We start from the raw sequence: 21,092 nt of genomic DNA on the forward strand, positions 1-21,092 counted from the left end.
TTCCATGAATTTTGGAAAGCCTGTTGTGTTTGTCATTTCAGAGGCAATTTTAGGGCAAGGTTTGACAGAGTCGTGGTTACCTTAAGCTCGCAGTGGAAAAAAAAAAAGTATAAGGAAGTATTCCGAGTTGAGTTTAGCTATACAGGCACTTGATGAAGCATCTCAGCATTACTGCAAGTGCCTTAATGCCATTTTTGCCATGTCCCGAGATCTCAGGCAGCAAGCATGCAAAATGCCTTTGATGCACTGGAAGGGCATCTGTGTCTGGGCAGAGACAGAAAGTACCTGACCCGCAAGCTGAGTGCTCAACCATTCCCTAAGCGTACATTTAAACCTTGCTCCTGAGCGGTATCTGTCGTTTCATACTAGGAGCTGACCTCTTCTAAAAACGTTTACACTACTGATATAATGAAAGCTAGGTTGCATTAAATGATTAAATAAGGTTCCTTACTATTAGTCAAGCTGATGCAGACGTCTTACACAAATAATCCCACATTTCATCAGTTAACTCTTCAATTGAATTGATGATCACAGAGGAAGTATCTGCCTCTCCTCCTACGAAATACGTGAGGTTTTACAGAAATTGGGAAACCAGGGGAGCGCAATTACTGCTCCGACGCCTTGCTTTATTCTGAATTTGGGAATTTTCCAAACAACACTCACAAAACTGGAATCTGACAGAAAAAAAAAAAAGAAAAAGAAAAAAGAAAGGGGGCTAGGTATATTCGCACGCAGCCCAGCTGGGCGAAATGCCCCCCTCCGTGCGGGCGCCTGCTGAGAGGTTACGCGTCCCGAGTGCGGGACCACGCTCGCTCCCTTCGGGGTCTGCGTTCTGACCGACCGCAGCTGCAACAGGGAGTTAAAACACGCGACGAACCCGCAGTTCGGAGAGACCCGCGCGGATGTTATCAATCAGGGCGTTTTTCACCCCAAAAAGGGGCTGCGGGGGGGTCGGGGAGGGAGGCCCGGGCTGGGGGCATTGAGGGGTGAAAGGCCGGGGCTGCCCCCGAGGGGGCTGCGGGGGGTCGAGGGGGACCCGGGGCTCCCCCCGGGGCCGGGGAGGGTGAAGAGGGGCCGAGGGGCTCCCGGGGGGGCTCCGGGGGGGCCGGGTGGGGCCCTGCCCGCGCGGGGCCGCGGCGGAACCCCAGCGCAGGGGGAGCGGGGGGCGCCCGGACCGCCGCGCCACGCCCCCCGGCCAATGGGAGCGCGAGGGGCGGGGCGCGGGGAGCAGCGGTGACCAATAGGGGCGCGGGGGGCGGGGCGCGCGGCGCGGCGGCGGCCAATAGGGGCACGCGGCGTGCCGTGACAGCCGCGGCGGCGGGGGGGGGGGAGGGGGCGCGGGACCGGCGCGGCCTCGCCCGCGGACACCCCCGCGGCGGGGCGGCTCCCGTCCTCCCCGGCCCCGGCCCCGCGGCAGCGTCTCGGTGCGCCCCGCCGCCGCGCCACACCCTCGGCCTTCCCCCCCTTCCCCTTCAGCGCCCCGGCGCCGCCCGCCTCGCCGCGCCGCGGGCAGAGCGGGGCGCTGCGCCGAGGGCAGGGCTGCGTCCCCGGCGGGTGTCGGCGCGGCGCGGCCCCCCCCCGCCCGGTGGGGCCTACCTGCGCGGTGCCGCCGGCGCGGGTGGCGGGAGGGCGCGACAGCGCCGGGCTCGGTCGGCGGTCGCGGCGGAACCCCAGCGCCGGGGAGGCGGGGGCGCACGGAGGGGGGAGCCCCGCGCCCCGCCCCCACTTCCCGCGAGAACCGCGGGCGGGGGCGGAGCCTGACGCCGGCCAATGGGGGCGCGGGTAGGGGGCGGGGCCCGGAGGCGGTACCGCCCGGCGCGGCTCGCTGCCCATTGGCTGCGCCGCGCCGCGCCTCGCCCCGCCCCCTCTTCCCGCGCCCACGTGGCGGCGCCGCGGGGACTCGGGACCGGCCCCGGCCCCGGTGCAGCGACCCCCGGCCGGAGAGAGCCGCTCCGCGTGGCTCCCCGCGCCCCGGTAACGACGGCCCGGTTGCAGCCGCAGCCAGGGCGCTTTCCTCCTGGCCTGCTCGCTGGTTGCCGTTTTGGGGTAGTGCTCGGTGAAAAGTGCGAAAAAGAAAAAAAGAAAGGCAAGAAAAGCAAGAAAAAGCAAAAAATAAAAAAGCAAAAAAAGCAAAAAAAATAAAAAAGCAAAAAAAACAGTACCTCCGTGAGTCCGGGTTCCCGCACACCACCCTTCCCTTGCAGGCGCCCGCACGTGTCCCCCAGCCCGCCGGCGCGTTACCGCCGCAGAGGCCCCGGGAGCCTGCAGGGCTGTTTCGTGACCTCGAGCTGATGATTGCATCACGCTGTGGTTAAAGCAGGGGAAACCTAACAACGGCGGGAAGGAGGGAGTGGAGGACGTGCGTCCTGGGCTCGTCACCGGCTGGCACGGCCGGGAGCGCTTTCCCCGCAGCGCGGTTTCCAGCCGGCGTGTCGCCAGCCCCTGGAAAGGGCCTGCAGCCTCCCCGCTTTCCTCCCGGGGGGACGCAAAGTGCAAAGGACTGATAACCAAAAATAAAGGACCGATAACCAAAAACGTGCGCTGACTCTGCACCGCGGGTGCTGCCTCGCTCCTCGCTGCCCGGCCCCTCTCCGCAGTGCTGGGTCCGTCTGCACTTTCCCCCCACGTTCCCTCTTAGCCAGAACTACAGAAACGAAGAATTTTCTCTTTGCTCCGTTCCCATAAAAAACCTAGAGGTGTCCGTGTTGCAGGAGCGAGGAGCTAACGCACGGCAGCTCCGTCTGCCCTCCCGTTTCCCCGCCTCGGCCGATGTGTCCCCACACTGCTCCGCACTTTCCGCCCCGGGGTCCTTGCGTGAATTCCTGCGTGCCGGTCGGATCCGCCGTCTCTGCTGACCACCTTGCCGGACGGAGCCGGGGCTGCTCGGCCGTGTGCTGCCTGCGGCCCGGAGCTCGGACTCGGCTTTTAAACCAGCCTCTAGCGACTTTTTGACCTCTCTTCAGGGCAGCTGTCAGCGGCGGCTCTGTGCTTTAAATAACATTTCTGCAAAATAAAGTGCGTAATTCCTCATTCGCGCCCCCCGGTCCGCCGGGCTCGCTTGCTGCGCTCCGTGGCTGACAGGTGCCGGGTTTATCCGCGCGGCTGCGTGATCGGCCGTCACGTTTCCCACCTGCTCTTCCTGCGTCGTGGCGGGAAGCACCCAGGCTCCACACGCGCTTTTTTCCCAGCATGAACAAATCTCTACCACGTTTCGGCTGCAGGCAAACGGCTTCTCGCAGCGTGTTTGCAATCACAAGGTCAGGCTGGACTTTGCTCTGCTTCTCGTTTGACGTGCTTTGGGGGTTAAAACATCATAGTCTGCAAGATTTTTAACAATGCTAAGGAAAAAAAAGTTTATATTTAGCACAGCATTGATTTTCGTACTGAGGAACTGAGGCTTTTCTTTCCGTGTTTCGCTTTGACGTGCTCGGAGTTTCCTGCCGTCGCAGGCTGGTGTGCTTTTACAGTATAAACTCGCTCACGAAGACCTTGGCACCTGGCGCGCTCACAGCCATGGGATAGTCTCCATTTCCCAAACAAGCTTAATCTTTTACAAATTTTATTGCACTTTTTTTTTTTAATCTAGTTCTCTCTTGAAATGGGAATAATTACTTACCGCATAATCTAAATTTTGCCGGTTTCTCTTCAGCGTGCCCAAGTCTCCTCCTCATCTCTTTGCTGTAACCTGAGCTCGCGTTGAGCTCGCGCAGCACCGTCCTGCCTCAGGACTCCGTCGCTGCTCGGGGATGCTCCAGCCGCGGCCGGCAGCTCTGAACCCCTCCTGCCGTGCAGGGGACACGTGCCGGGCGTCTCCTGAGCAGCTTTTCGCTTTCGTCAGCAACTTTTGCAAAGCGTTTTGCTGAGCGCGAGCAGCGCTCGGCCGCCCAAAGGCTGGATCCCGCCTAGATCCGGTACGTTGACCTTTCCCTGATTTTAAATTAACCGAGTAAGAAAACACTCAGCCGAGTGTCTTAATTCAGGCATTATCGTCACTACTGCTTAGCAGCGCCGGGCAGCGCCGCACGTGCCGGGGGCCGAAGCGGCAAGCGCGGAGCCGGGAGCAGAGCTCCTGCTGCTGCCGGAGCTGGTCACGGCCACGCGCCAAATGCACCGCGAATTCCGCGGTTCTGGCGGCTTCTCAGAGCACAAACACCGGTAACAGAGCTGTCCTTTCGGCGTGGCCCTGAGATTGTCTCCAGGGCGGTATAAACACGCACAGGCACAGGCACACGCACCCCCCCCCCGCCTTTGCCCAAGTCATCCATCACTCCTATTTGTCACACGCTGCGCAAACAAAATCACAGGGTAAAATACAAAGAGATTTTAAGCTAATGAAAGGTCGCTGCTGCTCTTTTTTTCCCCCCCCCCCTTTTTTTCTGCACGAAGGGTGCTCATAACCCGAGCCGTCGCAGCGAGACGCTTGGGGAAATTTCACTTGCAAACGAATTCCAAATCGCACCGATGCTCCTACGTGCTCTGCCGGATGTGCCGGGTCGCACAGGACACGGCTTTATATTTAGCAGCCTCCAGGCAAGAGGTTTTTGAAGTGCTGCCTAGGAAGGTACCGTTATATAAAAAAAGCCAGTGTCTTCCGTTAAAATGCAGCAGTAAAAACAAGGTGTCAGGGTGCGATTCAAGGCCCCACGGAAACGTCCGTGCAAACGCCCAGCCCTCGAGGGAGCCCCGGGCGCTGGCTTGCTCGGACGCCGCTCCAGCGTCCGCGCGCCCCCGGGCAGGGAAATACGGAGCTATGAAAACACGTAGGATCGGGTCGCAGCTCCGGAAAGGCCGCGAGAGCAAAGGCAATGCCGCGGCGCTGTGCATCCACCATCCCTCTCCCTTCCAGGAGAGGCCGGGGCCGGACCCGGCGCTGCCCTCGCCGCAGGGCTTCGGCCGGGGCAACGCGCAAGGGAGACGCGGTGCTCTCCGTTTCTTTCCGAAACTCTCCTTGATTGCTTAACTGCTGCATCGGGAGTCTGTCCGGAAGCAAACGGGTGTTTTCCAAGTGCTCTGTAAAGAAACACTGGGCCGCTCTTGCTCCAGCACAGCATGAAGGATTTCGGCGGAGGTCCCATATACCGCAATGCATTTAAATAGAGCTTAAAAGCTGTGGTGCTGGTGCTAGTGTAAAAATTTACATTGCAATTATTATCTTGCTCCAGATTAGCTGCTGCGCTTTATCGGTGAAATCCTTTACTGCAGACAGCACAATATCAAGCGCCGTTGTTCTCCTTTCGGGCTCCTCCTGCACCGGCTCTAAGCTGATGATTCATGTATTAATATGTGGTTATTAGATGACTCCTCTACCTCGGCTGCTGCTATCTGTCTTTGGCAATGGAGGAAGGAAATGAATTCTTAAAACCTCGGGAACAAATGGTACATGCATGGAGATCAATCCTGCTGCCGCTGACATCGACGGGAAAATTTCCATCGACTTCAACGGGGGCAGAATTAGGCCTATATATCAGATATTAGCTTGATTTATAACCTTGTGAAGATCCATAGAGCTGGAGGGGGAAAGTTGTATCTGTTAAAAATAACTCATGGGAATTAAGCGGCTGTCAGTGATATTTCTCGCTCGTAGGGGAAAACAAATATTTGTGCCGGCGGTCAGCAGCTCCGAGGCGGCGCTGGGAGGTGACGGCGGCTCCTCCGGCCAGATCCCGGCTCCGCCGGCACCACGGGAGCGGGAAGAGGGGCTGGGATGCTCAGCTGCTTTCATGCACCTCCTTCCTGCCTCCCGCCTGCAGCTTGATTCCCAAGCAGCGGGGCTCCGGATGCGCCGGGGCAGAGGCTCCCCGGGGGCAGCTCTCCGGCAGGGCAGCAGGATGGGCGCTCGGGAGCAATCGAGGGGATGGGGACGGGGACGGGGATGGCCCCGCGGTGCCGCCAGCCGTGCACGACCCTCGTGCGGCGCCGTGCGGAAACGCTCCGCGGTGCCGAAACGCCGGCGGCCCCGGCAGCGGCCGCCTGCCCGGTGCCGGCTGGCGGGACCAGGGCTCGCAGGGAGCCCGGTTACCGTGCTCGAGCCCATCCGAACCGCTGCGGCGCTCGCGCCCTCAGCGCAGCCCCGGGGGCCCCGGGAGCGGCTGTTCTCGTCGTGACGCGCTAATGCACCGCGCAAGACGCTTCATCTCTCCGGCGCGCGCCCGAGGAGGCCGGAAACCCGCGGAAACGCCGGCGGCGAGCGGCGCTGCGCCTATCGACGGGGCTCGCTCGGCCGGCGCTCGGACGCGCCTGAGCAAACTCACCGCTCGGCCTCTGGGCAGCCGTTTCCAAGCGCGCCGGGCACAAAGCGTTAAGCGCTTTCTTTGCAGGTAATTCCTCCAGACGAACATTTCCAGGGAATCGCCACTGCCCCCGCTGCATCCCTGCGGCTTGACGCACGCGGCGCCGGCGGCAGCGGGGACTTGCCGGGCAGCGACACCGGGAGCAGAGCTGCACGCAGCCAGCGGGTCCGACTCCGGATGCTCCGGGGATCCCGACAGCTGCCAGGATGCTGCTTGCAAAGGCAGCGCAGGAGGCGGAAATGCCGCCCGGACTGGTGCAAACAGCCCCTTCCCGCGCATGCCAGCTGCGGCATCGCTCCCGTGCTCGTCCCTTCCCATGCACGCCAGCTGTGGCATCGCTGCTGTGCTCGTCCCTTCCCATGCACGCCGGCCACGGCATTGCTCCCGCGCTCGTCCCTTCCCGTGCACGCCAGCCACAGCGTCGCTCCCCTGCAAATATCTGTCTGCACCCGCACACATCTGTTCTCCCGGTCGTTTATAGGATGACCTGATCGCTGGTATGAAAAATCGCCTCTGAGCTTGCAACACTTCCCAGGCGTATCTGAGCCCTCGGCAACTGGGATGGCGACAACGTAGGAAGCCGGAGCAATTATCTAAGTAAATAAGAGATATCTGCATTTCTTCCAAGGGTGACGTGCGCCTTTTGGAAAATGCGTGGGGCCAGCACGAATCCTTCGGCACCATCAGCCCCAAGGGAGCTGCGCCCAGCGCCGCGGGGGGAGAGCGGCAGCGCGGGGGCCACGTCCAGCCTGGACACCGGAGCAGGCGCCAGCGCCCGAATTCGCACCGCCACGTGCCCGTCCGCGCTCGGTGACGGCCCCACGGGTGCTTTTCCCCCCCTCTTCCTTCCCCGCCCGGCGACGCGGAGGCAGCGCGGACGCCCAGGAAGGCTTCGTTTCACTAATTGGAAGCCGCCGAACTAATGAGATGTCACCCAAGCAAAATTTTAGGAGTCGCATAATAATTATATCGATGAAATCAACAACAATTTCACAGCAAAGGTTAATTACATTTATATAAAAATCTGATAGACAAAATGACGCTCAAACAGTTGGGCAGGCTAATTGAAAGCTAATGTTGCTCCTAAATTGAATTTCAAATGAATTTTACATCCATAGTTCATTTTGCTAATTCTGTTCCCGGTATCCTGTAATTTGTTGGCAGTGATTGATTACTTAAGTGAATAATACCTGCGTACCAGGAGCACTTGGTGACAGGACGTGCCAAGTGCGATGGCGCTGTTAGTAAACGCAGTTTCTTTAAAGTTTCTCCCCATACGCGGCTTTGGGAAGAGCCGGGGCCCGGCTTCGGTGCGTCCAGGGCTTTCAGCCGCAGGCAGCTCCCGGTCGAGTTTCTTCCCAACGAGAGGCAGAAGCGGCCCGTGTGCGCCAGGGCAGCTGCCTACGCGGCACTCCGGGAGCCGCCCGCGAGCCGCAGCCTTCCCTGCCCTCCGGTCCTCGTTTTTGCATGCTGTAGGACAAAAATCCCCAAAACGGGGGAGCCGAGCTGAAAATCCCGCAACCTGGAGCAGTGGCTCCGGCTGGGAAAGGGCACGGATACGCCAAGCCACGCGGCCTGTTCGTGGCATCTTGGAAGCATCCGCTGCGGCAAGATGAATGCAATTACGTCTTAATAAAATTTTAATATGGGGAATTATGCACTTTGCAACCAACCAGCAATTAGCTGTTGCTACGCTACAGTCGGAGCGCAGTCACCGTAACAGGCGGCTGCGGGAAGGCAGCGATCGGGAGGTGTAGCGGGAGTCAGCGAGGCGGCCCGGCTCTGCCAGCACGTGGGAGCATGGACCAGCTCCGCCGGCAGCACCGTCGCTGCCGAGGGGGGAAAGCCCCCGAGCTGGAGATGCTGGGAAACAGCAGCCGGCAGCGCTTCCGCGGATGGAGAGGAGGGAATCCAGGAATTTTTCAGGGCCGTGGCTGAGCCGTGAGCAGCTAGCATGCCTCGTGCCGGCGGTGACCTCGATGCCGCCGCCAGCGCCCTCGGAGAGCCCGTTCCCACCATCTGTTTGGCATCAGCCCGTGGGCGCCGCTCGCTGCCCCGGCGAACCGTGCAACACCCGCCGGCGAGGCACCGACGGCTAAATGCGCACCAGTCCCGAGCGTGTGCGCTACATCGCTTTGCATCCGCAAACACCGCCGGCTTGCTTCGGAGGGGGAGGAAAAAAACCCTTCCGAACATCCTGCGTGGCGAGGCAGCCTCCCGCCGGCGGAAAGCACGCTCCAAGCGGAGCCGCAGCCCGCACCAAGAGACGTGGCTAAACTCTGCGTTTCCACCGGGCGTTGTGCCCTGGCACGGTTTGCACGATGCACGGCGATGCAGGGCGATGCACGGCCCTGCCCGCAGCGTCCGGCGCGTTGGGCCGCGACGTGGGGCTCTTCCTCGCTGTCTCTGCACGGCAGAGAGACCCGTGCAACCCCCGGACCCGCCGTTTTCCAACGCAAGCTCGTGCACGTGGGACCACGCTGCCTGTTCTGGCCCGGGCAGAGGTCCCAGATCCCGGCACGGGGGCGGCAGGAGGCGGCGGAGGGAACCGGCCACCGCTCCTTGCTGGCTCCGTGCCGAGCTCTCGCAAAGCCAAGCTGCTGGAGCCGTTCCCGCTGTACCTGCGGAGGGTTTTCTAACCCCGACTGCAGCTGCAATAATTCGGTTTATGCCCAGGACACGGGGCTTTGGGTGCAGCAGGCGGATGGGGCAGGGCTGCTGCAGCACCGGGGCTCTCGGGGATCGCGACTCCTGCACCGCGGCCTCGGGCTGAAAACCGGCGCCAGCGAGGCCCCGCGGTTTCCCCACGCACCGTCCGGCCGTGTCCTTGCGTTCACCCCAGCAGGGAGGGAAAACCAGGAGCGCAGCGAGGACGCCCCTTCGCCAGCCACATGGATCTGTGCCTTCTGGGTGCTTCACGGTCTGGGGCGGGAGATGCAAGAATTCACGCGATGCTTCTTCCCTCCGGTTTTCTCCATGCGCGTTCTCGCCCCTGAGGTTTGCTTTAACTATTCGTCCAGCCTGAGCAACGCCGTTGCCCCGTCCCGCCTCCCTGCTCCCTGCGCCTCCGGCACCTCTCCCCGGCAGGGCCGGGACGCCTCGACGCTCCACTGCTGTCGCCCCATCCGGGGGTTTATGGTGCATTTTGCACGGCTTCCCAGGATCCGGGGCTGCCTTCTCCACTTCAGGCACTTTGGTGCCATGATTTTCAAAGAAAGCTAAATTTTCTTTTTCGAGAAGCGTAAAGCTTTAGAGCATTTGAATTATGCACTTCAGTACCCTGCAATTCAGTGGGGATACTAAATGAAAATGATTATCAGCACATGCATAATGATTCATTCTGTTTATAATTGCTTCAATACATAAGGAGAATAGGGAGATGTAATTAACTCTTCTTTATGATTGAGATGAGTATGTTTTCCTTAGCCACGTGACACTGCCACATACAGCCACATTTTTTTCCTGGCATCTTTGGAAACGCATGTGTGAGAGCACAGATATATGCACATGAATGGAGTCAATCTGGGAGATTAGCTGAGAGCCATCCCTAAAAGACCACAACTCCATGTGCGCAGGGACTGGGGTGGGTTTTTTCCCCTTGCAAGCCCCAGGAGGCTGCAGCTGTCCCAATTTTCCCTTGGACGCCGTGAGCAGAGGCTGACATCATCCCCCTATTGAAACAGCCCCCTTTAATTGCGGCGCCTGGGCTGTAATTGCAGCGGGGCCGGTAAACACGAGCCCCGGGCTCCGCGCCGCGTCCCGGGGAGGCCGGAGCGCCGCCCGCGCCGGCTCGCAGCCCAGGGTCGGCCCGCGGGTCTGGGGCCAAATCCAGGGCTCCGCAGCTTGGATCTGCAGGAAAGACCCTAATGAGGACCAAAAAAAAGGTCTGTTCAGATGGCGAGGGCTCGGGCAGGGCAGCGAGCTGCGTTACGCCGCCGTCTCGGTGTTAATAGGGGAGGCAAGAAGCTGCGTTAGCCGAGGTTAGGAAAAACTGACGCTTGACTTGGGGGTCGGCGCCGCCGGCTGCAGCTGCACGGGACGCCGAGCGCTCGCCTCTGCCCTTCGCCCGCACGCGCCGCCCCGGGCGAAACCCAGCGGCATCGCTCGCCGGCGCGTTTAGCTTACGGTGCCACCGCTGCAAACCGGGGCGAAGCTCCCGGTGGTGCCGGCTGCCGCGCGGTGCCCGAGACCAGGAAAGGCTCTTCGGGGCGAGCAGGGCACTTGGAAAATGCGAACAGCGCAGGCAGAACGGGCAGCGTCGCGTGGGCGGTTGTGCACTCTGACCAGCTCGTGTCCGTGTCCCCCCCCCCCGGCAGCTGGAGCAATTAGCATCGATTACGCACAGCCCGTGTCGCACACGGAGTCGCTGCGTCCGGCGGCTCCTGCGGGAGCTCCGGGGTCCCACGCAGGGGTCACCGTCCCGCTTGGCCCCCGACGGACGCGCTCTGGCCCATCCGAGCGGCCGCACACCTACGTGCAGGCACGTGCGCTCCGACATCCCCCTTTTTGGCGCTGCTCCGCGTTCCTGGCACGCTTGGGTGGCGTTTCCAGGGCTGGGACGCCCCTTCTCGCTGCCCAAGTCCCCACTCCTGCCCTGGGCTCCTCCCGCCTCCAGGTTAGACTTTGTTTTCCCCGTGGGTGACTTTGCCATGGAACAAGCATCTCATCTAAATTAATCTTTTTTTTCTTAAAAAAAAAGAAACCACAAAAGCATCAGCCTGTTGCAGAGGCAGGTTGTGAAAGGAGGCACAAATCCGCTGGGAAGACGAGCGCTCGCTCAGCCCCGCGACGGGTCCCCGGGGCCGGGGGCGCCGTGAGCATCCGCCGGCCGCGCGTCCGTGCCGAGCCGTTTCGGAGGTCGCCCGCGAGCTCAGCGGTGCCGCGGCTCGGGGGGGCTCGGGGGGGCTCAGGGCCGGGCCCGGCGCTGCGGAGTCGTCTCCTTTCCCCGCTGAAGGGCAGAGCTGCTCCCGCCCCGCAGCGAGGCGGCAGGATGCACCGGGCACGGGGGCAGCGGGAAAGGCGGGATGCTCCCCGGAGCGATGCGACGCGGCCCGGACAGACAGACGGACGGGGGGGGGGGTCCCGGCCCGGCACCCCCCGGGCCTGGTGCCGCGGGCGCCGTCGGCGAGGCTGCAGTGCCCTCCTGTGGGCACAGCTCCTCCGGCTGTCCCCACGGCCCCCGGCTGCTGGGACACCCGCCCGCCACCCCGGGGTGCCCAGGGACACCCGTCCCCTCCACCCCAAAGTGCTCTGGGACACCCAGCCCTTTCACCCCAAATCCATGCGAGGGTGCTCCAGGACATCTATCCCCTCCATCCCAAAGTGCCGGGGACACCAGTCCCTTCCACCCCACAGGGGGTCCAGGACATCCCTCTCCTCCACCCCGAACTGATCTCGCATACCCATCCCTTTCACCCCAAATCCATGCCAGGGTGCTCCAGGACACCCCTCCCCTCCACCCCAGGGACGGTTGGGGACCTTCACTCCAGGGTGTCCACTGGGCTCCAGGCTGGCTGCAGCTCCAGGCTCCGGTCAGGGGGGGACCCAAGTGGGGCAGCCCGGCGTGGGGCGGGGAGGATGGTCCCCATCGGCTGAGCTCCCGCAGCTCCTCGCCCCCCCCCTTCCCGGGGCCCAGCCGGCACCAGGATTCCCGCTGGCCAGCCACGCCGCCCTGCTCCGGTCCCGCCTGACGCGGCTGGTCCCTAGGGATGACGCCCCGTGCTGGACGCTTCCCCGTGCTTGAGCTGCGACCGCAGGAGCACGAGCGAGCGCGGACACCCCCGAGCGCCGGGGGACGCCGAGCCCCTTTATCCGCCGGGCGCGTGGGAAGCCCGAAGCCCCCGGGCACCGCAGCGGGCGGCACCGCGGCACCGCGGCACCGGAGATGCCCCAGACGGGGCGGCCGAGCTAGAAGCTTTCCTTGAAGAAGCGGAAGTTGAAGCGCTCGCAGTGAGCTTTGACAACCTTCGCCAGCGCCGGCGAGCCGCAGAAGAAGACCTGGACCTTCCCTTTCTTCTCCTCCGCCACCTTGCGAAACACCTAGGGGACGGGAGGAGGTTGCACGGGCTGCTCTTACCCCGGGGGGGGGGGCGATTAGAAACCGCGCTCGTTTTCCCCGGCGCAAATCCGCCTCCGCGGGCTGCGGCAGGGCTGCGGGCCCCCACCTGGCCCCAGTCGGGGCGGCCGGCCCGGGTCCTGGTCCTCAGCCCCGTGATCGAGTCCTTCTGCTCCTTGGCAGCCAGCAGGTCCAGGGCCGTCTGCAGCCCGATGGCCTTCACGTCGCTCTTGCCCAGGGCCGACGTCATGTACATGTGCATCTCCAAAAACCGCCCTGGGCGGGCACGGAGGGGGGGTCAGGCTGGTGGCCGGGACGGGTGCCGGGCCCCCCCTGCGGCTCCTGCCCCCCGGCCCCCGCCGACCTCCCGGCTCCTGCTCCGCCTGCTCCATCTCCAGCTTGGCCAGCAGGCTGACGAACCACTCGAAGTGCTTCTGGTCCCGGTTGATCCAGATGAAGTCCACCTGCAAGGAGGCAGCCGCGGCTCGGGCGCTCGTCGGCGGTGCCACGGCCGCTGGCCCGCTCCGTGCCCGTTCCTACCTTCCTGAGCGCCATGGCCTCGTCCTTCGGGCCCTGGCACCACGAGTGGCCGCAGCGGGGACAGCTCTGCTTCCTCATGCGGTACCTGGAGGGACGGCTGCAGACGGAGGCACCCCCGGCCTCCCCCCCCCCCCCCCACCAGGCGCTCCAAACCCCCAAACCTTTGCAGATAACCCCAAGCAGCCTTTGCTCTTGCACCTTCCCGTGTCAAACGTCCCACCAGAGCTCTCCCTGCAGGAGAGACCCTCAGGGCTAAGCGTGCTTCACATTGAGGGAGGTCACGCGTCCCCAGGACCCGGTTTGGGGTCTTATCACCGCATACGATGACTTTCAGGTTCGGAAGAGCGCGGAGGAAGCGGTGAAGCATCCCCGCCGCTCTGCAGCAGCCCCGTCCCCCCTCTGCCGCCCCTTCTCCACCGGCTCGGCGGAGCCAGCGCTCTCCGAGGGCGAGAGGGCTCCAAGGAGCTCAAGCTCGCGCGGGGCCGGGACACGGCAGAGCGCCGGCGAGGCGCCAGAGGACACATCTGCCGCGGCGCGCGCCACGTCCGGGCCGCCCCAGAGCCACCGACCTGTACATGACGCTCTGCAGAATCGAGGCGAAGGGGGTGATGCCGATGCCGGCGCCGATGAGCACCGCGTGCTCCGAGGAGAAGATCCGCCGCGTCGGGGTGCCGTAGGGGCCGTCGACGTAGCACTGGGAGAGGCGAGAGCCGGCGGGGCCGGGCGGGGAGAAAGCCGTGCGCGTTAAGGCAGGTCTTGGGCTCTCCCCGACGCAAGGCGCCCGTGCGCACGGGAACAGGTATCGGGCTGCCTTTTCAGCGAGAAGCGAGGCAGCCTCTCCTCGTCCCCGAAGGAGCAGGGCCCCAAAACGGGGGCTGTCTGCAAGGTATCTTGCAGGCTTGCGGGGCCCAGGCAGAGCTCGGGGGCTCCTATGGGAATTTGGGGCCGCGTGCAGCTGCTAAGGGATTTTGCAGCCCTTGGTGGAGCGCCCGGCACCGGGGGGATCGGGGGAGCCGCACGCGGCCCCCGGCCCGCGGAGGGTCCCTCACCTTGACGTCGCAGAGGCGGCGGCTGCTCGTCGCGGCACAGACCTGGCGAGCGAAGGGCCCAGCGTTACGGGAGCCCGGCGCCCGCCTCCCCTTCCCTTCCTGACGATTCCCCTGCTAACACCGTATCCGCTTATTTCCAGGGCTTGCTTCGGGGTTTTGTTGTTTGTTTTTTCCCCCCAGCTTTGCAGATCAGGAGACCTCGGCCTCACCCGAGCTGTGCGCAGACCGGTGCCCTCCGCATCCCTCCGAGCATCCCGGGCTCCGCTGGAGCCAGCCGCTGCCCGGGCTGGGGACGCCTGGGACAACTTACCCACGGCCAGCGTTCATAAAACGATATTTATACAATTAAAAAAAAAAAAACAAGGGAAAGGCTCGAGCCCCTCGGTTAGGGGGAGACCTGCGGCGGTGCAGACCGGGCGCCCCAGGCCTGAGAACTTCTCGTACCGGGGGATCAAAGCCCCCAGACGCGGCTGTCCGCGTCCTGCCGCGAGCACGATTTATACCGCACGCGGGGCGGGGAGAAGCTGCCTCTTAAAAAAAGGGTTCCCAGGCAGCTTCGGCCGATTTCCCAAGGAATTCATGTTTTCCCCTTGTTTCCCCAGCCTGCTCCTCCGGTGGCTGCTGCGTTCGGAAGAGCCCCGGCTTCCCGCGGACCGTCTCCGATGCCCCAGAGGGAACGGTGCAACCGGCCAGGGTGCCAAACCCCGGAGGCTGCAAACGCTCGGCAGCGCTCCGGACGGTCGCGCTCACCCCTGCCGCCGGCGGCGCCTCCTCCCCGGCAGCTCCGTGCACCGTCAGCTCCACGCTGCTATCCGCGCCGGCGGCTGCAGAGCCCTCGGAGCCGGTGGCACTGGGAACGCCATCCTGAAAAAACCGGCCCCGGGGGAGCTCGCCGGGCTGCCCATGGCACCGGCCAGGTCCGCCCGGGGTGATCGGGCTCCCGGCGCCACTGCGCACCCCACCTGCGCCCCGCGCTGCCCCCTCGGGTTTCCGGCAAGGGCTCCGGCCCGGCAGCTCAGCGGTTCGGGCTGCTGGAAGTACTCGTGCAGCCGGCTGGTCCACTGCCCCCGCGACCTCACGTGCAGCCAGATGGTGTCTGCGGAGCGGAGCCGCGCGTGAGCCGGGCTGCAGCATCCCGCCGCAGCATCCCGCCGCAGCATCCCGCGCTCGGCCCGGCGAGCCAACCCGCCGCGGCAAACCTGGCTGCTCGGGCGCGCTGCTGATGGAGAACGGGTGCCACTCGTAGGCCGCAATGGCCGGGACGTTCAGGTAGACGTAGTCTCCGGGCTCGTAGCGGAAAGACGGCGGCCTCTTAATCACCAGGTGAGTCACCTGGATTAAAGGGGACAGCGGGAAGGCTGCGAGCGCCCGGGCGCGCAAGCAAAATTCTGAGCGAAACATTTTGAAAAAATAGAAAGTTTCATTTGGGAAAGAAAAAAATTGCTCCTTTCACCTTTTGCTGTAAGTATTCACCAATGCAGGGCGAATTCCTGAACGCTATCAGGCAATGCAAAACTGCATCTTTTTCATATAAACTATTCACATGAAGATTTTTACCCATCTTTGCTGGCAACAGAATAGAGGGAGCAATTCAGGTGAAGGGACGAGACGCCAGCCCTGCTTGCTCCATCCCTGCCCGCCGCGATTGGAGGCACGTTGCCTTCCAGCTCGCCGTGCAAACGCGCTAGGGAAATAACCCGCGTTTGTCTTTTGTGTCTCTCTTTTCCTTCCTTTTCCCCCACGTCGAATAACCACAGCTGTCACTTACAAAGTGCTTTTCCCCGCGTTGCAAAGCACTTTGCCCACATTCAAGGTGCGCCTGCAAGCGGCAGCAGCACCTTTATCCCCGCACTCGGGATAGGAGTGGGAAGCGAGGGGAGGTGCTGCGGGAGCCAGCAGCAGGAACCAGCTGCGGGAACCGACCGCGGGAACCAGCTGCGGGAACCGACTGCGGGAACTGCCTGCAGGAACCTGCTGCGGGAACCAGCCACAGGAACTGGCCACGGGAACCGGCCGTGGGAACCAGCTGCGGGAACTGACTGTGGGAACCGACTGCGGGAACCGACTGCGGGAACCGACTGCGGGAACCTGCCGCAGGAACCTGCCGCGGGAACCTGCCGCGGGAACCTGCCGCGGGAACCTGCCACGGGAACCTGCCGCAGGAAGGGGCCGCGCCGCACCTCGGACGGCAGCAGGTTGACCTCCACGATGCGCAGCCCGCCGGCGCGCCACGCGGCCAGGCCAGCGACCTTCTCCAGCACGAAGAGGCAGCCGGGAACCGCGAACCACTTCCAGAAGTTGGGGCCGTGCAGGAGCAGCAGGGCCCAGACGCAGACGTAGCAGAGGTGGCTCCAGTAGAAGACCTGCGGGGAGGGACGCGGCGGCGGGTCGGCGGCGGCGGCGTTGAGCGAGCCGAGCGGGTTCGAGGGGGCAGAGGGAAACGGTGCCGCGCCGGGAGCCGGGCAGGGGCGTCCCTTGCACGGGACCGCGGGTTGCCAGCGCGTCCCTGCATGCAAAGGGCGACCGACGCGCGAGGGGATCAAACTGCAAGACGCCGTTTGGGGGGGGGGGGGGGGGCCGGCGCGGGTACCTCGAAGTGGCCGCTCCTGCGGACGCAGGAGCCGGAGAAGGCCAGCATGGTGGCGAGCAGCAGCTGCAGGACCAGCCCCGTGAGCGCCGCCGTGCTGCTGGCACCGCCGACGCCGGGCCGCGCCGTCAGCAGGTATTCCCAGAGCGCGTGGCGCCGCTCGTCCCGCGCCAGCCGGCCTGCGGAGAGGCGCCGTCGGAGGGGCCCGGCGCCGCGCGACCTCCCCACGCCGGGCTCAGCCGAGTGCTGCGGGCTCCCCTCCGCTGGGCTTCCAGGTTTCTGCTGAATTCACTGAATTCCCGACTTTTTTTTTTTTTAACGAGGAAGTGCCCCCCGGCTTCCTTCGTGCATTTTCAAAAAGAAACGTATCTATGTCTTCTGGCCAGAAAATATTCTCGGACTAAACATACTTCACAGTAATGGTTGGATAAAAGCTAGCAAGCCCCGTGCCACAAGCGAATGTTCCCCCTGCCATCAAGCAGCCCTTCCTGCCACTCAGAACGGGATATTTGGAGACGGGTCACCGTGCTCCAGGACAGCCAAGCGCTTGACTTGGTGCTGGCCTGAAAGACTCTCGGTTTTTCCGCTTTGCCCAGGAAGGGGATGCGTTCGCTTAGGCCTGGGCACAGCTGATGACTTCTGCCACCAGTTTTAAGGGGTTTTAAGGAAGTTGGGCATTCGAAGCGCAGCCAAAGCCCTCAGCCAGGGAAGGACGGTGCCGTGGAGGTGCACAAATACATCACCAGGCACCCGAGGGCAGCGGGAAGGGGTGCAGGGCCCATGCTGCACGGGGGAGAGCCGGAGCCCTTCTCTGCCCAGCTGGAAAAGCCACTAGAGGGGGATAACAGACAGCGCACAGACTGCGCGGTGCCGCGCTCGCCGTCCCCCGGCCTGCATGGCCCTCCTTGCGGCCCAGCGGCCCTCCTGGGGACCCTGCATCCCTCCTGGGGACCCCTGCATCCCTCCTGGGGACCCTGCATCCCCCCCAGGGGACCCCTGCATCCCTCCTGGGGACTCTGCATCCCTCCTGGGGACCCTGCATCCCTCCTGGGGACCCCTGCATCCCCCCCAGGGGACCCCTGCATCCCTCCTGGGGACCCCTGCATCCCTCCTGGGGAGCCCTGCATCCCCCCCAGGGGACCCCTGCATCCCTCCTGGGGACTCTGCATCCCTCCTGGGGACCCTGCATCCCTCCTGGGGACCCCTGCATCCCTCCTGGGGTCCCTGCATCCCCCCCAGGAGACCCCTGCATCCCTCCTGGGGACCCCTGCATCCCCCCCAGGGGACCCCTGCATCCCCCCCGGGGACCCTGCATCCCTACTGGGGACCCCTGCATCCCCCCCAGGGGACCCCTGCATCCCCCCTGGGGGCACGTGCAACCCTACCGGGGGCATCTGCATCCCCCTTTGAGCCACGTGCATCTTCCCAGGGGCCGCCGGGGGCCTCGCACCCCGCATGCACTGGGACGCAGCGCCGTCCTGCCGCGACCGGAGCCGGCGGTGCGCCGGGCCCCCCGCGATGGCTCTCAGGCCTCTCCCCGCGCAGCGGCGCAGCTCTGCCCCAGCCCACGCGTCCCCCAGGATTAACCGGCCGCGTCAGCACGGGCGTCGCCTAACATCAACCTGCCGCAAACCGAAGGCCTTCGCCGGCCGGGAGCTGCCGCTTACCGAAGTTGGCCACGTGCGCGGCCGTGTGAAGCGCCGCGAGCGCCGCCACCACGTAGCCCACGCGCCGGTGGAAAACCACGCTCTGGTCCAGCGGCAGGACTTTGGCGAGGCGGGTGGCTCGCAGCCGGGTCAGGCAGCGCCGCAGCACGAGCACCTGCGGGGCGGCAGAGGGCGGCGGGAGGCGGCGGGGGGCTCCCACGGGGCTTCCCCCGCCGGGGCTGGGGGGTCCGGCCGGGAGAGCCCGGAGGCAGGAATCGGGGACCCTTTTGCAGCACGCAAAGAAGGGACGTAGGGCTGCCCTTGCCCCAGAAAGCACGCAGCCTCCTCCCGCTGTTGCTTATTTAGGGTCGCATGAAGGAGGAAGGTGCAAAGTCCCCGGGCTCCAGCTCTTGCACCCGGCAGCGCTGCAGGGTCTCAGGCCCGGGGACGGCTCCCGGCGGGAAGCATCCCGGCACGCGGCCCCCCCCCAGCCCCCCGGCGCCCGCACTCACGGCGATGAAGGCGCAGTTGAAGTTCAGGCACTGGCCGCAGCCGCGGGCCAGCGGCAGCCAGGCGCCGCGGCCGACGTGGCCCAGGGCGGCGGGGGCGAAGAGCAGCAGGTTGAGGGCGGCGTAGCCCCCCAGGCAGCCCAGCTCGCCGCGGCGGCGGTGCCAGCCCGCCGGGTCGGGGCAGCGCGGCCGCCGGCTCCGCTCGCGGGGCGACGGGGGCTTCAGCCAGCTCGCGGCGCTGCGGAGAACATCAGCATCAGGCGGGAAAACGCGGCCCTGGGGATGCCCCCTTCTTCCCCCCCCGGAGCGTTACCTGATGGTCAGGTTCTCCGTGACCTCTGGAAAACGCTCCAGCTCCTCCCTGAGCTCCTGGAAGGTGATGGAGCCGCTGCGGTCCTTGTCGGCGGCCTCGAAGAGAGCCAGCGTGAGGGCGTCCAGCCTCTCCTCGGGCAGGGACACGGCGCTCTCCCCCAGGCAGGACCTCAGCACCGTGCGCAGCTCGTCCGGCTCGATGGAGCCGCTGCCTGGCCCGGGAGAGCGGGAGCGCGGCGGCCGTCAGCGGAGCCGCCCCAGACCCCACCACCAGCGGCCGCCCGCGCCCACCAAAGCGGCCGATTTTACATTTATCTTGCACTTTCAGTGCAGGAATCGCCTCCCTCCCTCCCTGCCGCTCCGGACTTGCGGTAGCGATCGGTACGCGGACAGGGCGATGCCGGCACTAACGCGCGAGCAAACCGGCTGTTTCGAGAGAGGTGTCGCTCTGCTCAAGCGGCTCGCCTGCAGCAGCTGCTTTGCTGCCGGACCGGCAAAGTTCGGCCTTACAGAATCAGCGCGGACGTGCTCATCCGGCAGCAAAACGCGAGAGCACGTTGGGTAGGAAAGCGGCCTGACTCTTCATCCTTGGGGCGGCATTTGACACCCAGGCAGGTCAGAGCAGGGAAAAAGACCACGTGAGGTCAGGAAGAGCCTTTTATCATTATTTTCAGCTTTCCCAGCCAGCGGGGAAAGAACATCTCATACCATGATTCACATATATCAGCTTGACTAATAGCCAAACGGAAGAGGCAGATCTGCAGTACTAAGGCTCTTTGCAAGCTTCCAGGCAGACTTGAAGCCGGCTGCCTTCTCCCAGCCCCGGAGGCTTAGTCACACCGGTGCTTGCACCCAGCGCTTAGTGCCCTCTGCTTTGCGGGGAAAGCTCTGCTTTTGCCTTGGATCTCCCTGCCTGGTGCACGTCCCCCTTCCACCCGGTACGATCTGCCCTTCCGGGCGGCGCGTGGGGCTGCGGGCTTCCCCTCTGCTCCCCGACGGGACGCGTTCAACTTCCAAGCAGCAATCGCCACGCTGCCCGGCAAAGACCGGGGTCTCGTTTTTGCCGAAATCCCCAGAAGCGCCGGGAACGCTCAGACGCGCGGTACCGAGCGCCCGCCGCCGGGAGCTCACGGCACGGGCCGGGAGGGGGCCCTCGCCGCCGAGAGCTGCTGTGCCAGGCTCACGGAGCAGCGCCGCAGCGGTGCCGAGCTGCCCCAGCGCGGATGAGCTGTTTTTCCACCCCGGAGCTCTGCTCTGAGAGGGGGGGAAGGGGAAGATTTCAGCTCAGCGTGAATTCCAGCCCCGAATTAACTCCTGTTCAGATACTACCGCTTTTCGTTTGGTTCATCTCCACGGCCAAGGATAAAAGCATGTCGTGGGAAGCCCTGACACGCGCCAGCTCAGTTGCTGTCGTTTGGAAGGACTTTTGGTACCTTCACCACAGGACAAGGACAGCAAAGTTCTGCCTGAGAGACGTTTTTTAATGAAGACCCAGGTCCTGCGGTGAAGACTGACCTGCCCCTAACCTTGGTTTGCTTAACGCGAGAGGGGGGTGGACACGAGCTTGGACGCTCAGAGGAGAGCAATGTCGCCTTGCACGTCGCAAGCGTTGTGCGGAAACGGGCACTAATCCGCCTCTCACCCGCTTACCGTCCACGTCGTAAACTTGGAAGAGGAATCTCAGCTTGTCCATCTCGCTTCCGTGTACGAGCAGGCTCAGGGCTCTCAGCAGCTCCTCTAAACTGATGGTGCCGCTGCCGTCGGAGTCGAACAGCGCGAAGAACCGCTCGGCGAAGAAGGACTGCGGAAAGGGCGCCGTGCTGCCCGGATGGCCGGCCGGGCTCCCCGGCGGCGCCGGCGGCGCGGACCACTCACCTCCTTCACTCCGAGAGCGGCCTTGAACTCCTGCAGGCTGATTTCGCCGTCGTCCCCCGCGATGCTGGCGAACTGCGCCGCTACCCGCGCCAGCCAGCGGGCATCCTCGCCCGTGCCCATGGTGCCCGGACGCCTGAGGAAGGGCACGGCGGAGCACGGGCAGCGGCGCCGCTCGGATCCCGCGGACCGAGCTCACGTCTCAGCCCCGGATCCGCCATCCGTCCGGGGG

At 64.2% G+C, this 21,092-nt stretch overlaps 2 protein-coding genes across 4 annotated transcripts in view; both read right to left on the reverse strand.

Annotated features, from left to right (window-relative positions):
* Positions 1-1,657, reverse strand: part of GLCE (glucuronic acid epimerase) — a 62,069-nt gene extending 60,412 nt beyond the window's left edge. For 2 of the 3 annotated variants that reach the window (XR_010885721.1, XM_067305627.1), the window contains exon 1: positions 1,597-1,657. The gene's annotated coding sequence lies outside the window, so the exon portion shown is untranslated. The remainder of the gene's footprint in view (positions 1-1,596) is intronic. The other variant, XM_067305628.1, reaches the window with a different exon arrangement.
* A 10,540-nt stretch (positions 1,658-12,197) lies between these two features.
* Positions 12,198-20,986, reverse strand: NOX5 (NADPH oxidase 5). Its single transcript, XM_067305525.1, has 17 exons — positions 20,864-20,986; positions 20,639-20,789; positions 20,229-20,271; positions 19,348-19,394; positions 18,990-19,200; positions 18,680-18,914; positions 18,189-18,342; positions 16,525-16,700; positions 16,115-16,297; positions 15,134-15,266; positions 14,874-15,030; positions 13,935-13,962; positions 13,461-13,579; positions 12,886-12,970; positions 12,710-12,809; positions 12,455-12,621; positions 12,198-12,329 (listed from the first exon to the last, which is right to left on the reverse strand). Exons 1-17 carry the CDS (start codon positions 20,981-20,983, stop codon positions 12,198-12,200), a joined length of 2,241 nt encoding a protein of 746 aa, XP_067161626.1. The 5' UTR covers positions 20,984-20,986.
* Between the last annotated feature and the right edge of the window lie 106 nt (positions 20,987-21,092).

This window comes from Apteryx mantelli, chromosome 15 (genome assembly GCF_036417845.1).
Source record: "Apteryx mantelli isolate bAptMan1 chromosome 15, bAptMan1.hap1, whole genome shotgun sequence".
Lineage (NCBI taxonomy): Eukaryota > Metazoa > Chordata > Aves > Apterygiformes > Apterygidae > Apteryx > Apteryx mantelli.

Bases quoted from the DNA above. Each gene is read 5' to 3' on its own strand.
- NOX5 (XM_067305525.1), bottom strand. From the start codon at position 20,983: ATGGGCACGGGCGAGGATGCCCGCTGGCTGGCGCGGGTAGCGGCGCAG. The intron at 20,790-20,863 runs GTGAGTGGTCCG...CCCTTTCCGCAG, and splicing joins CCGCTCTCGGAGTGAAGGAG to TCCTTCTTCGCCGAGCGGTT. The intron at 19,395-20,228 runs GTGGAAAAACAG...CTCGCGCGTTAG, and splicing joins TCTCAGAGCAGAGCTCCGGG to TGCCGGCATCGCCCTGTCCG.